The 14488-nt window shown below is 48.9% G+C and overlaps 1 protein-coding gene across 6 annotated transcripts in view; it reads right to left on the minus strand.

The window, feature by feature from the left end:
* PPP3CC (protein phosphatase 3 catalytic subunit gamma) overlaps positions 1-14488 on the minus strand; it is a 60704-nt gene that overhangs the window by 10525 nt on the left and 35691 nt on the right. For all 6 annotated transcript variants that reach the window (XR_009115801.1, XR_009115800.1, XR_009115803.1 and 3 more), the window contains exons 4-11: positions 11789-11900; positions 9422-9567; positions 7258-7397; positions 6398-6475; positions 6143-6237; positions 4205-4330; positions 3230-3307; positions 1507-1588 (exon numbers count right to left, since the gene is read on the minus strand). Coding sequence is in view for 2 of the 6 variants with exons in the window: in XM_058042428.1 (XP_057898411.1) it covers positions 1507-1588; positions 3230-3307; positions 4205-4330; positions 6143-6237; positions 6398-6475; positions 7258-7397; positions 9422-9567; positions 11789-11900 (857 nt within the window). In the remaining 4 variants the exon portion in view is untranslated. The remainder of the gene's footprint in view (positions 1-1506; positions 1589-3229; positions 3308-4204; positions 4331-6142; positions 6238-6397; positions 6476-7257; positions 7398-9421; positions 9568-11788; positions 11901-14488) is intronic.

Genomic DNA, 14488 nt, shown 5'->3' on the forward strand with positions numbered 1-14488 from the left:
ACACACTGAGTTACACGCTGTGGTGGGGTGTTGTGGGATCATGGATCGTGAGAATCATGGAATCATTAAGGCTGGAAAAGACTTCTAAGGTCACCCAGCACCACCACTACCCACGTCCCCAAGTGCCACATCCACACACCTGTTCAACCTCTCAGCCCTGGACAGCACAATCCAGCACTTGGCAACCCTTTCCATGCAGAAATTTCCCCTAATATCCAACCTGAGTGCCCCTGTGCTGCAGTTTGAGGTTGTCTCCTCCCCTCTGTCATTTGTTATTTGGGAGAAAAGACCAACCCCGACCTGGCTACAACTTTCTTTCAGGAAAATGTGTCCTGAAAGGGTGAGGAAAAACCACCTGTCCTAGGAAGTTTTTCCCTTCTTTCTTTTCCTAACCAGTGTTCCCCACCACCCAGTCCCCAAATTAAACTCAGTCCCAAAATTATGTGCAGTCCCTGAATTAAGCCTAGTTTCTGAATTAAGTCCAGTCCCTAATTTAAGCCCAGTCCCCAAATTAAGTTCGGTGCCTAAATTAAACACAGTCCCCAAATTTAGCCCAGTCCCCAAATTATACTCAGTCCCCAGTTAAGGCCAAGTCCCCAGTTTAAGACCAGTCCCAGAACTAAGCTCAGTCCCTGAATTAAACCCAGTTCCTGAATTCAGCCCAGTGCCCAAATTCAGTCTGGTCCCCAAATTAAGCCTGGTCCCAAAATTTAGCCCAGCCCCCAGATTAAGCCTAGTCCCCAAACTAAGCTCAGTCCCCAAAATTAAGTCGAGTCCCCAGTTTAAGCTGAGTCTCCACTTTAAGCCCAAACCCCAAACTAAACTCAGTCCCCAATTTAAACCCAGTCCCCCAGTCAAAGCCCAGTTCCCAATTTAAGCCCAGTCCCCAAATTAAACTCAGTCCCCAATTTAAGCCCAGTCCCCCAGTCAAAGCCCAGTTCCCAATTTAAGCCCAGTCCCCAAATTAAACTCAGTCCCCAATTTAAACCCAAACTAAACCCAATCCCAAATTTAAGCCCAATCCCCAATTTAAGCCCAGTCCCCAATTTCAGCCCAGTCCCCAATTTAAGCCCAGTCCCCAATTTAAGCACAGTCCCCAATTTCAGCCCAGACCCCAAATTAAACTCAGTCCTCAACTGAAGCCCAGTTCCCAATTTAAGCCCAGTCCCCAAATTAAACTCAGTCCTCAATTGAAGCCCAGTTCCCAATTTAAGCCCAGTCCCCAAATTAAACTCAGTCCCCAATTTAAGCCCAGACCCCAAACTAAACCCAATCCCAAATTTAAGCCCAATCCCCAATTTAAGCACAGTCCCCAATTTCAGCCCAGACCCCAAATTAAACTCGGTCCTCAATTGAAGCCCAGTCCTCAATTGAAGCCCAGCCCCCAGTTTAAGCCCAGTCCCCAGTTTAAGCCCAGTCCCCAAACTAAGCCCAGCCCCCAGTTTAAGCCCAGTCCTCAATTTAAGCCCAGTGCCCAGTTAAGCCCAGTGCCCAGCCCATCCTCACCGAAGGACTGAGAAGACCCGTGCCATCTTCCCAATGGCTCTGATCTTATTCCTGATGATCTCCTTGCGCACCGTTGTCCCACCTGAGGGAGAGAAAAGAGCAGAGAGCAGCACGTTGGAGGCTTCCTGCTCTGCAGGGAGGGTCAGCATGAAGCCCCTGCCTGACTCCAGGAAAAGAAATCATGGTTTGTACAGAGTCACAGCTACACCGGAGAGAGAACGGTGCTGGAAGGATGGCATCGGGATGGCACCAGGATGGCATCAGGATGGCACCAGGATGGCGGTGAGGAGGGCAACACCAACGAGATGGCACACACGGAGCTCGAGAGGGCTAAAGAGAGTAGAACCACCACAGGACACGGCCTCGGGGGGGGTGTGGCTGCCAGGTCACCAGCTGGGCCCACACTGCACGGGATGGGACACAAATGACTCAGCCATGAGGACGCGCTTTGCAAGGCAGGGCACGGAGGGGCTGATGGGCACCGCTGGGCTCGCCCGCAGCGGCGCACAAGCATCAGCTTTGGCATCCAAGGAGCACAGGGAAGGGCTGGCCCGAGCCTGGCAGCTCTGCTCTGACCCCACACGGACACAACAGAACGGGGGGGAGCTCCCCTTCCTTCTCCGGGGGAGAGAGAAACATAAAAAAAAGCACAGAGGGAGCTGAAATCAAAGGGAAAATTCGGGTGGAAAGAGGGAACAAATCCATCTCCTCTCAGCTGAGATTCCTCACATGGCCCAGTACACATCAGGACAGGGAAGCCAAACCCAGGGCTAACATGCACCATGGCTCAGCCATGCACTACGTGGCTGCATTCAGAATCGGGTAGAAACGTGACCCCCGTTTCTCAGAGTTCCTGGAGGAACGCAGAAGGGTTAAAAAACACATGGAGCTTATGTTAAAACTGAAAGGGGATGAAGAGACTGCCCCACTAGTCAGCTCTGGAAATCCACTTCAAGGATCTGGTGGCACAGGCAGTGATAATTAAGCTCGTAGCAAATTCTAGCTGGGTACCTTTCGGATAGCTTGAAATGTAGTGATCTTCAGGGAGAGGAGACACCAAGAAACAAGTAGATGAAGACAGAGATAGAAGAAACAAATTTAATTTTCATGGGAGGGAGGAAAGAAAAAAAACCAAAAAAGCAAAAAACAAAACGGAAATGCAATGGGATAAGCGGGTTAGAGTCTCCACCTGGGGCCGAGGCAGCTCAGGCCCCACTTCTTGCTGCCCCCCTCAGCTTCCTCAGGTCACCACCTCACTCCTGAGTCCCCCCAAAATCCAAACTGCTCATCAGCTCAACCACTGATTTGTCCCCTTCATGCACAGCTCAAAAGCAGGGCCAAACCCAGCGTTTTTGGGGAGGGGGGTGACACGAGAAGCCACTTTACAGAGGAGTTCACTGCAACAGATGAGAAGACTGGGTGGATATTTTGGTGCAGAAAATTCTGAATTGGGGGAAAAAATAACCAGCAGCCTGTGTAAGGAGCAGGAAACCATTCCCAGAGTAGCTGGCAAGAAGTGTCTGTCGCAGTGAATGTCATTTAATTTCTCTGTGACTGAAAAGCAAAGGAGAAAAAAAACCCCAAACATTCCCTACCCAAAACTGCAAAAAGAACTGGAGACCCTGGCTGGGCATCCAGCTATAAATCAAGAGCTGCTCAGACATGAAAGACCTTGCCCAGCCTTTCCCCCCGCTGCTCTCTGCTGCCAGCAGGGATATTTTACCTTCCAAGGTCTCGTCGCCATCCGAGATCAGCTCGTCGTCGGAGCAGATGTTGAGGATGTTCACGAGCATCTCGGTGACTGCAAGAGGCACAGACAGAGAGGTCAGAGAGGCCTGGCCATGCAGAGGGATTTGGAGGGCCAGGGAAGGATTTCAAGGTCGTCTGTGCCCTGCAAGTGGGAGCCTGAAGACACTTTTAGGCACAGCCTGCCGGTGCCCGCAGCGGCGCCGGAGCAGACGACACACGCTGCATCTTCTGCCAAGGAGGTGGATGCAGGCCAAGCACATCACAGAGGAACCAGACGTGGGGAAGGAGGTGCCAACATTCCTGCAGAACAGCCTGAGCTCCCTCAAGGTCCCCCCTCCCCATCCTCACCCATGCCAAAGCCACCTGGCTCTGAGAAGGGCCAAATTTGGGGAGGGGGGGGATTCGACCTTTGCTGCCTCAAAGTCAAAAAATCCTTTGGGGGTGGTGAGGGTGAAGCTGCACCCCAAACAAATGAGGCTGGGGTGGAATTTAATCTCATCAGGAGAGGTGAAAATCCTTTTGGTGAAAAGCTGAGGCAAAGTCTTGGTCATATTTTAAGCTGCCTCGCCTTGTTCAGAATGAAATAAGCCTTGGATTGAAGTGAATGCTTCCTTTTTGGTGGGCCAGGAGCCAACAGGAATTTAAAATTCCTCTGCTGCAAACCGAGAGAAACATCTCCAAATTCTGAGGTGGGGCTACAGCACCCAAGAGCAGCCCCACCAGCAATGCAGGAAGAGCAAGAAAGGAGTGTTTTATTGGTAAAAGCTTTTTCAAACAGCTGGTTTTGCATGAATTTAATCCAGTAATGAAGATCTCCTTGAGCCTGAACTGCTCTCCTGTGCTACCTGGAGTTGCAACACTCTGCCAGCAGTGTGGGACAGGTTTGTGACACTCAGGATATGAGGAGCAGTCACTGGGAGTTGGGAACAGGACCCCAAATCTCTCTTACCCTTTTCCCCTACAAAAGGCAAGGACCATGTGAAGACATCCATGAAGTTTGGAAGCCAGTAGGGGTGAGGGGAACAGTTGAACTGCCTGATGTTCATGACGTTGTTTTCATATTTCAGTACAGCAGCTGGGGGAGAAAAGGCAGAGAGAATAAATGTCCATGGGCACTTTCCACCTACAGAATCCTGGATTTGAAGGATCTTAAGGGCAGCGACACCTTCCACTATCCCAGGGTGCTCCAAGCCCCCCCAGCCTGGCCTTGGGCACTTCCAGGGATGGAGCAGCCACAGCTTCTCTGGGAATTCCATCCCAGCCCCTCCAGACCCTCAGAGGAAGAAATTCCTTCCCAATATCCCATCCATCCCTTCCCTCTGGCAGTGGGAGCCATTCTCTGTGTCCTGTCCCTCCATCCCTTGTCCCCAGTCCCTGTCCAGCTCTCCTGGAGCCCCTCTAGGCTCTGAGCTCTCCCTGGAGCCTCTTCCTCTTTCACCCCCAGCTCTCCCAGCCTGGCTCCCTCTGCAAGTTTTATAAAACCTTCATTATCAACACCCTGTTACACTCATGTAGCATCAAGCTACCAACTCTCCAAAATGAGAAGAGAAATTCTGGTTTCCTCAGGTTGGTTCTCAGCTTAAAACAGCGAAACTCAAACAGAGCCAAGATCCAAAGTGAGGGGTGAAAACCCCACAGCTGGAGAAAATTCCACCATGAACCCCATGGGTTAGGGGCAGAGGGAAGTGGAAAACTGTCCTACACTATCAGCTCCTGTGGGATGGCAGCATCCATCAGAAGGGCTCCATTCTGCTGTGCTGGGAATGAAAGCTTTATTCCAGGCCTCATGACTCCACAGTTAATTGCCACAGTAACACATTAAGTCAACCACTTCAGCTCAGCACACAAAGCTCTCTTTCATTCCAGGCACAAGAATGTGACTGGAGGAGAGGGTTTGTATCAAAAATAGGGTGGTTTTTGTATCAAAACCAGTGTGGTGGCAGCTGGAGAAGGACTGGGATTGTCCCTCTGTGCTGGGCACTGGGGAGGTGCCTCAAGGGCTGTGTCCAGTTCTGGTCCCCTCACTGAGACCTGGAGGGGCTGGGGGGGATCCAGGGAAGGGAACGGAGCTGGGAAGGGGCTGGAGCTCCAGGAGAGGCTGAGGGAGCTGGGCAGGGGCTCAGCCTGGAGCAGAGGAGGCTCAGGGGGCCCTTGTGGCTCTGCCCAGCTCCTGCCAGGAGGGCACAGGGACAGGAGCAGAGGGAACGGCCTCAGGCTGGGCCAGGGCAGCTCAGGGTGGGCACAGCAGGAATTTCCCCATGGAAAGGGGGCTCAGGGTGGGCACAGCAGGAATTTCCCCATGGAAAGGGGGCTCAGAGCAGGCTCAGGGTGGGCACAGCAGGAATTTCCCCGTGGAAAGGGGGCTCAGGGCAGGCTCAGGGTGGGCACAGCAGGAATTTCCCCGTGGAAAGGGGGCTCAGGGCAGGCTCAGGGTGGGCACAGCAGGAATTTCCCCATGGAAAGGGGGCTCAGGGCAGGCTCAGGGTGGGCACAGCAGGAATTTCCCCATGGAAAGGGGGCTCAGGGCAGGCTCAGGGTGGGCACAGCAGGAATTTCCCCATGGAAAGGGGGCTCAGGGCAGGCTCAGGGTGGGCACAGCAGGAATTTCCCCACGGAAAGGGGGCTCAGGGCAGGCTCAGGGTGGGCACAGCAGGAATTTCCCCATGGAAAGGGGGCTCAGGAACTGCCCAGGGAGGGTTGGAGTGCCCATCCCTGGAGGTGTCCAAGGAACAGATGAAGTGACACTCAGTGAAAGGTGGGGATTGGGCACAGGTTGGGTTCAATGGCTTGGAGCTCTTTTCCAATTAAATTATCCTGTGATTTTGGAAGGGCAGAGTGGGGGAGAGTTTTCCTGACCCCCATAAGAGCAGCAAAGGCCCAGCCTTACCCTTGTTGTTATAGACATCTAAGTAATTTGGTGCAGAGAAGATTGTGATTAACGAGGGAAAGCCCGTGGTCTGGCTCTTCCTGTACATTCGATACCTGCAAAACAGAGCACGAGTTAAACCCGGCTTAGCACAGCCCAAACCTCGTTTAGCACTGCCCAAACCCGGCTCAGCACAACCCAAACCCGGCTCAGCACAACCCAAACCCCGCCCAGCCCAGCCCAAACCCCGCCCAGCCCCGGGGCTGCAGCACTCACCCGGCGTCCTGGGCTTCGTGAGCTCGGATTACGGATAACAAACTATTGTTCTGCAAAAATTCACACACTGCAGGATAACTGCAAAACAAAAAGGGAGGAGAACTCATCTGAGAGCAAAGGAGAGCTCAGAGCTCGGGTGGTCTTGGTTTCTGGGAGCAGCCACTTGCAGAAAACATCCAGTTTCTGGATGTTTTTCCAACACCAAATATGTTTTATTCAAAAATTATTCAAATTTTATATTTTTATCCAAAAATTAATTGCAAAGGGTTCTGTTAAACCCTTCCTATAAGTGGACTATCAGCACAAATCCTTTTTTAGCAAGAAAAAAATATTTCCTAGAGATCCAGGTGCTGCAAACCACTCACAGGGCCATTCCAAAGAAGCATCTCTGCTGCTTGAGATGCCAATTGTACAAAGTAACTTATCCAAAGACAGATCAAAATTCACATTTATCCAAAGACAGCTCAATATTCACGGAATCACAGAATGATGAGGTTGGAAGAGATCTCTGAGATCATCAAGTCCAACCTGTGCCCTAACACCTCAGACTATAGCACCCAGTGCCACGTCCAGTCTTTTTTAAATACATCCAGAGATGGTGATTCTCCCTGGGAAGAGCATTCCAGTGCTTTATTATTATTTTGGTGAAAAATTTTTTCCTAATATTCAACCTATACCTTCCCTGACATAGCAAATTCTTATCCAAAGACAACTCAATATCCAAAGAAGCAAAAAAACAAAGAAGAATTTGTGCATCAGAGCCAAGTGAGGAGAATTCACGTAGACTGCAAAGGCCCCCAGAGCGGCCTGAGCACGATTTTGGTGTGAGAGGAGAGAAATGCCCCCTGAACAGCCCTCACCTGTAGAAATAGGAGCAGCCTCGGACAGTGTTGTGGGCAAAGTGCTCCAGGGTTTTCTCGTTGCCGTAATCCTCCGAGGGATCCGACCACAGCAGGTCACACATCGGACCAAAGGCTGGAGGCTCCTTGAACCTGTCTAACTGGAGAGGGGACACAACATCAGCAGGAGCTGGGGCAGGATTCCTGCTTTGTTCCTCTGTTCATGTCCTGGATTGCCAAGCAAATTGTGTTCTATTGACCATCTGCATGGCAGCTGTCTTCTATTAAATGAGCAGTTTTCCTTATCTCTTCCACACCCATTCCTCCCTCTGGGGAGACATCTGCTGATAAGAGGCCACTGAATGTCACTGCATGGCTGATAAGAACTACAGCATCCCATTGGGAGATGTGAGCCCAGAGGGAGGAGCCAAGCATTCCTGCCTGGATATAATCTGGAGATTCGGGAACACCAGCCAAGCATTCCTGCCTGGATATAATCTGGGGATTCTGGAACAGCAGCCAAGCATTCCTGCCTGGATATAATCTGGGGATTCTGGAACACCAGCCAAGCATTCCTGCCTGGATATAATCTGGGGATTCTGGAACAGCAGCCAAGCATTCCTGCCTGGATATAATCTGGAGATTCTGGAACACCAGCCAAGCATTCCTACCTGGATATAATCTGAAAGCTCTGGAACACCAGCCAAGCATTCTTACCCAGATACAATCTGAGGATTCTGGAACACCAGCCAAGCATTCCTGCCTGGATATAATCTGGAGATTCTGGAACACCAGCCAAGCATTCCTGCCTGGATATAATCTGGGGATTCTGGAACAGCAGCCAAGCATTCCTGCCCAGATATAATCTGGGGATTCTGGAACACCAGCCAAGCATTGCTACCTGGATATAATCTGGAGATTCTGGAACACCAGCCAAGCATTCCTGCCTGGATATAATCTGGAGATTCTGGAACACCAGCCAAGCATTCCTGCCTGGATATAATCTGGAGATTCTGGAACACCAGCCAAGCATTCCTACCTGGATATAATCTGGAGATTCTGGAACACCAGCCAAGCATTCCTACCTGGATATAATCTGGAGATTCTGGAACACCAGCACGGCTTCTGCACTGGATTCCCCAGAGGAGCAGCAGCTGCCTCTGCCCCTGGATCTCCAGAGGAGACTCCACCCTTGTCCAGGATCCTTGCTCCAGCAGAACCAGCCCTGACTGCAGGAGGGCTGAGCCACAATTCCAATGGGACTGCTGCCAACACCCTGACCCACAGGGTTTCAGGCTGGGTTCTGACTCTGCATTGTTTATCTTTTTATTTACTGCATTGTTTATTTTATATTTTTATTTTCTTCCCTATTAAAGAACTGTTATTTCTTGCTCCCATATTTTTTTGCCTGAGAGCCCCTTAATTTAAAATTTATAGCAGTTTGGAGGAAGGAGGGGATTTACATTCTCCACTTTAGGGAGGCTCCCGCCTTCCTGAGCAGACATCTGGCATTCCAAACTGAGACAGTACAAATCACCAACGGGATGGGACTGCTGTGGGACACCTCTTGAGCTGTTTTATTTTCCAGCATCAGCTTTATTACATGGTTATGACAATGGGAAGATGTCATTTCAGTTCACATCTTAGGTAGCAGACAAAGAACTTAACGTTACAACTCACTTTTTAAGTTTTTTGACCAATCACACAAAGCAAAAGCACATTGACAGTAGTTCCATCCAACCCCTATAAGCACAGGTACCTTTGGTTAAACAATGCTTGCTTATTTCAAATACAATACCTGCTTGTGAGCCTTAAAACACAATGCACAGAGCTCCCTTATTAAGCTTAGAACTGCCTAATATCTTGCTAGATAGACTTTTCAGTAGCTTATGGATTTATTTTAGACAAGCATTAATACACAGACCATTGTTCTATTTGATTAATATAGAGACCATTATTCTACTTGCTTTTACTTTTCTACTTTTTGCATAATTTTTCTACTGACCAATCTCATGGCTACTGCTTAGTTCCAATCACAGTTCTGCTGTTTCTAAGTCCTGCCTTCTTTAGCTTTCTCCAAACCCTCTGATTTTATGGATTCCCACCCTTCCAGCCCCAAATCCACACAGGAGCGAACCCCACAGGGAACTGGGAGGGAAGGGAAAAGCTCCTGGAGCTGACTTACTTTCCTAATGTCATCTAGACACGTGATTTCTGGAGACAGGCCCCCGTGGACACACAGGAATTGCTGGTTGAGGAGGGCAGCAAGAGGAAGACAGTCGAAGGTGTCCATGCACGCGTCGTACACTCGCTCCGAGTACTTGATTCGACCTGCAGGGAGGAACCCAATCAAGCTCTGATCAGCTCAAGTGCTGATCAATAAACTCCAGGAACCCAGCTCCTCAATCTAAATGGCTCACAAATCTAACTTTGCACCTGGTAGTGAAAATACTGCTTTAAAATCAGCAGTGTATTGGCGAAAATACTGATTTAGATAAAAATTTTGCACCTGTGTATTCATGAAAATGCTGATTTAGAATGAACTCTGCACCTGCACATTTGTGAAAATACTGATTTGGAATCAAACTTTGCACCTGTGTATTCTTGCAAATACTGATTTGGAGTAAAACTCTGCACCTGTGTATTGGTGAAAATACTGATTTAAAATCAGCAGTGTATTGGTGAAAATACTGATTTAGAACCAAACTCAGCACCTGGGTATTCATGAAAATACTGATTTAAAATCAACTCTGTGTATTGGTGAAAATAATGATTTAAAATCACCTGTGTATTGGTGAAAAATACTGATCTAGATTAAAACTTTGCACTTGTGTATTCCTGAAAATGCTGATTTAGAATCAACTCTGCACCAGTGTATTTGTGAAAATACTGATTTAGAATCAACTCTATGTCAGTGTACTCCAGAAAATCCTGATTAAAATCAGCAGTGTATTCATGAAAATACTGATTTAGGATCAAGTCTGCACCTGGAATCAACTCTGCACCTGTGCATTTGTGAAAATACTGACTTGGAATCAAACTTTGCACCTGTGCATTGGTGAAAATACTGATTTAGAATCAACTCTGCACCTGTGTATTCCTGAAAATGCTGATTTAGATTAAAACTTTGCAACTGTGTATTCATGCTAATACTGATTTGGAATCAAACTCTGCACCTGTGCATTTGTGAAAATAATGACTTAGAATCAAACTGCACATGTGCATTTGTGAAAATACTGATTTGGAAAATAATTGTTGGGTGTGTAAAAGAAATTTTTTTAATCTGGAATTGGACAATATTAATGTCCCTTCAGTTTGTTTTCCACAACACCTGCACTGAGATCAGCACCAAGGAGATGAGGAGTTCCCAAATAATGAAAATTGGGATCAGGAAATAAATTTGGGATGCTGCTGAAGCCACCCCATCACTTCCCACAGCACCTCCAGCCTCATCCTGACTGCTGAATTTGGCACAGCAGCCTCACACAGCCATGGGGGCAGGAATTGCTTTTCCACAGCTCCTGGGAGCAGGATTTGCCCACTGATCTTCCAGGGCTGACAATTCCAGAGATGCCTCACCCCAGCAGAGGGGAAGAGGATGTTCCCATAGATAAATCACAGTTTGGCTCTTACACCAAGGCTCAAATCTGCTCAGAAATAGCCATTTTCCAGAGACACTAACAGGGGTTCTCAGGGAAAGGGAAAAGCACCACCTCCTGTTTTCCAAAGGGGAAAAGCCAACCCCAGCACCTGGTTCAGACTCAGCAGGAGCTCACCTGTGTGCAGGTGATGGGCACAGCAGCCAGCACAGAGCTGGGAGGTGTTTCCCAGCTCATTCCTGAGTTAACAGAACAGGGACTCATCCCCTCTGAGCCTTCCCCCCATCCAGCACCACCCAGAGCTGATGGGATAAAGATTGGATTTGTGCCTTGCCCAGAATTATCTCTGGAGGTCGGGTCCTTGAGCAAGAATTCCCTAAAGGAGCTTTGCACTGAGTTCTCCACCTCTTTTATTCCTTGGAATGACAGACACCCATCATTCCCTGACCTCCCCTCAGCACTGCTTTAAAAACATCCAAATGCTGTGCACAAACCCATCTTTTCACTGCAAAAAACCATTTGAAAGGTAAATGATCCTCCCCAGTGCAAACAGGGAGGTGCAAATCCTTCCCCCATTGCAGCTCCAATCACTGATCCCAGCTGCACAATCTGGAGCTGGAAGGCTTTTGGCACTGATTACATGTTGGAAGTCAGGGAGGGGAGGGTGTGTGTGCCTGCCTCATCAGGAGAGAAGTGTTCCCATTTCTTCCATCCACACTCAGGCTTTGAAACCAAAAGGCCACATTTGGTGCTTAGCAGAACTTAAAGATTTGGGGTTTGGGGTATTTTTTTTATAGCAGAAGAGCAGGAAAACAAGACAACAGGTTTTTACAGCTCTGAGGCACAAAAATTGAAGCCCACGCCTTCTCACACCACCTTATTTTTTTAAAAAATATATTTTAAAATGCATTATTTAAATGGATTCAAATCCTTCTCCCACTGCTGATACTTACATTCCTGCTTGAAGGTGAAGTACTCTGTGAGGTGCCTGCACTCGTGGTTCCCTCGAAGGAGGAACAACGTTTTGGGATGATTTATCTTTAAACTCCATAAATACAGCACGCACTGCAAGAGAGGCAAACAGAGCAGGTCATAAAATCCTTTCCCAGGGCACTCATCAGCCTCAGACTGCACTAAGAGCTTCTGGGAAGACACCCAAAGTGGAACCCAGCTCCATAATGGGCAGTGCATCTTCTCCTGGCCAAGTGGGGAAAAGCCACCGGGATTTCTCTATATTAGGGCTGTCTTGGAGAAGTGACAAATGAGGTCGTGGCCAACAGAAAGCAGCTCAGGGCTGGGTGGGGGCAGCTTTGCTTCCAGCACAAACCAAAGGATAAAAAACCCCTTTTGTAGAGCAGCAAAGCAGAAGCAGCTGTTTGCTCCAGATGTTCCACTGGGATGGAGACCAGTGAGAGGAGCTGGCAGACATTTGTCCATGAAACACCTGGAAAATTAAACTTCACCTTCCCCACTGATTTCCACCCCCACTGGTTTTTCTGCTTATGCTACAGTCATGTGAAGTTCAAGCTCAAAACAGGAAAAGCTGAGCCTAAAAAACAAGCTTAGCTTAGCAAAGCTGTCTGCCTTTGAAAAGGGCTTTCCACATCCCCTCTGTGAGCAGCAGCACCTGCAAAACAGAGCCTTTGATGAGGCACAGACCAAAGTCAGCCTGAAATTGGGGTTTTAGCAGAAATATTTCATGCTGGCTTCCCCCAAAAAAGCCTGAGGGAAGGGCTGGGAGGGCTCACCCAGCCCCATGTGCTCGGGCTGACAGCAGCAGAGCTGTTATCTCACACGGGGAAGTGTTATCACATTTCCCTCCTTGCTGTGGAGTGCTGGAAGGACAATCCATAAGGACAGCAAGCTCCAGGAGCTGGATTAAAGGCTCTAATAGGAGCTTACCCTGGAGGCTGACAGGCTGCAGGACACGCCTGGGAAACAGGAACCACCACAAGTGTGTTTTACACCCTCCAAAATTCCCCATTTGGGGCACAGATCCCCAGGAACCAGCTGGAAACAACCAGAACCAAACTGAAGCAGTTCCCAGTTGGTTCCCAGCACAGATAGCTTAGATCTGGTGGTGTTGAAGCACTGAACCTGTTGAAGCACTGAACCCTCTAATTTAAAATTCCCAACCTGGGGCACAGATCCCCAGGAGCCAGTTGGAAACAACCAGAATCTAAATTAACCTGTTCCCAGTTGGTTCCCAGCACAGCCAGTTTAGATCTGGTGGTGCTGAAGCACTGAACTCTCCAATTTAAAATTCCCCATTTGGGGCACAGATCACCAGGAACCAGCTGGAAACAACCAGAACCAAACTGAACCAGTTCCCAGTTGGTTCCCAGCACAGATAGCTTAGATCTGGTGGTGCTGAAACACTGAACTCTCCAATTTAAAATTCCCAACCTGGGGCACAGATCCCCAGGAACCAGCTGGGAACAACCAGAATCTAAATTAACCCATTTCCCAGTTGGTTCCCAGCACAGCCAGCTTAGATCTGGGGGTGCTGAAGCACTGAACCCTCCAAAATTCCCCATCTGGGGCACAGATCACCAGGAACCAGCTGGGAACAACCAGAACCCAAATGAACCAGTTCCCAGTTGGTTCCCAGCACAGCCAGTTTAGATCTGGTGGTGCTGAAGCACTGAACCTGTTGAAGCACTGAACCCTCCAAAATCCCCAAGTTGGGGCACAGATCCCAGGAACCAGCTGGGAACAACCAGAACCCAAATGAACCAGTTCCCACAGCTGGTTCCCAGCACAGCCAGTTTAGATCTGGTGGTGCTGGAGCACTGAACCTGTTGAAGCACTGAAGCCTCCAATTTAAAATTCCCCACTTGGGTCACAGATCCCCAGGAACCAGCTGGAAACAACCAGAACCAAACTGAAGCAGTTCCCAGTTGGTTCCCAGCACAGCCAGCTTAGATCTGGTGGTGCTGGAGCACTGAACCTGCAAGGTAAGCTCTGCAGGAATCATCCCAGCTGATCCCAAAAACCCTGAGGAGCTGAAAAGCACTGCCTGTGTCTCACTTGGAATTCAAGCCCACATTAACAACTTGATTAATTGGGAATTCCAAACGAGAACGGGGCCAAGGCCAGTAGCAAAATCATGTTTTATTGCATCTGTTACCAGGAGGAATGCTCCCAACAAAACCATTTATAATTATTCTGGGATTTAAAGCTTTAACCTCCCTGTGCTTGCAAGAGAAATGTCATTTTTCTGGGCTGCCAGGAGAGCTCTGAGGCTGCTATAAATGAACCAAATGACTTGGAGGAAGAAGCAGCCCTGGCATCAAAGCAAGGCAGAGATGCAGCATCAGTAGGGGAGGGTTTGGGATGCATTTCTAAAATGCAGAGATTTTTAAAACACATTTGAAGGGGTTTAAAGTGAAATGGGGTTGAATTTGGCACCACAATTCTTCCTGGACAGGGCAGGGACGTGGAGAGAGACCATTCCCTGTGGCTGGAGGTTGATGTGGGGACTTGCCAGGTACCAGGAGGACACTGGTAAAGGACTTTGGAGAGCCCTCAAAGGCTCCAGAGGGGCTGGAATGAGGAATGAGGGAATTTCTACACTTGCATGCCTCAGATGCTTCCTGGTGTTTTGCACAGATCCCTTTCCCAGGAATTGATTCCTGCCTGTTTGCAATAAC

This window comes from Melospiza georgiana, chromosome 31 (genome assembly GCF_028018845.1).
Source record: "Melospiza georgiana isolate bMelGeo1 chromosome 31, bMelGeo1.pri, whole genome shotgun sequence".
Taxonomy (NCBI): Eukaryota; Metazoa; Chordata; class Aves; order Passeriformes; family Passerellidae; genus Melospiza; species Melospiza georgiana.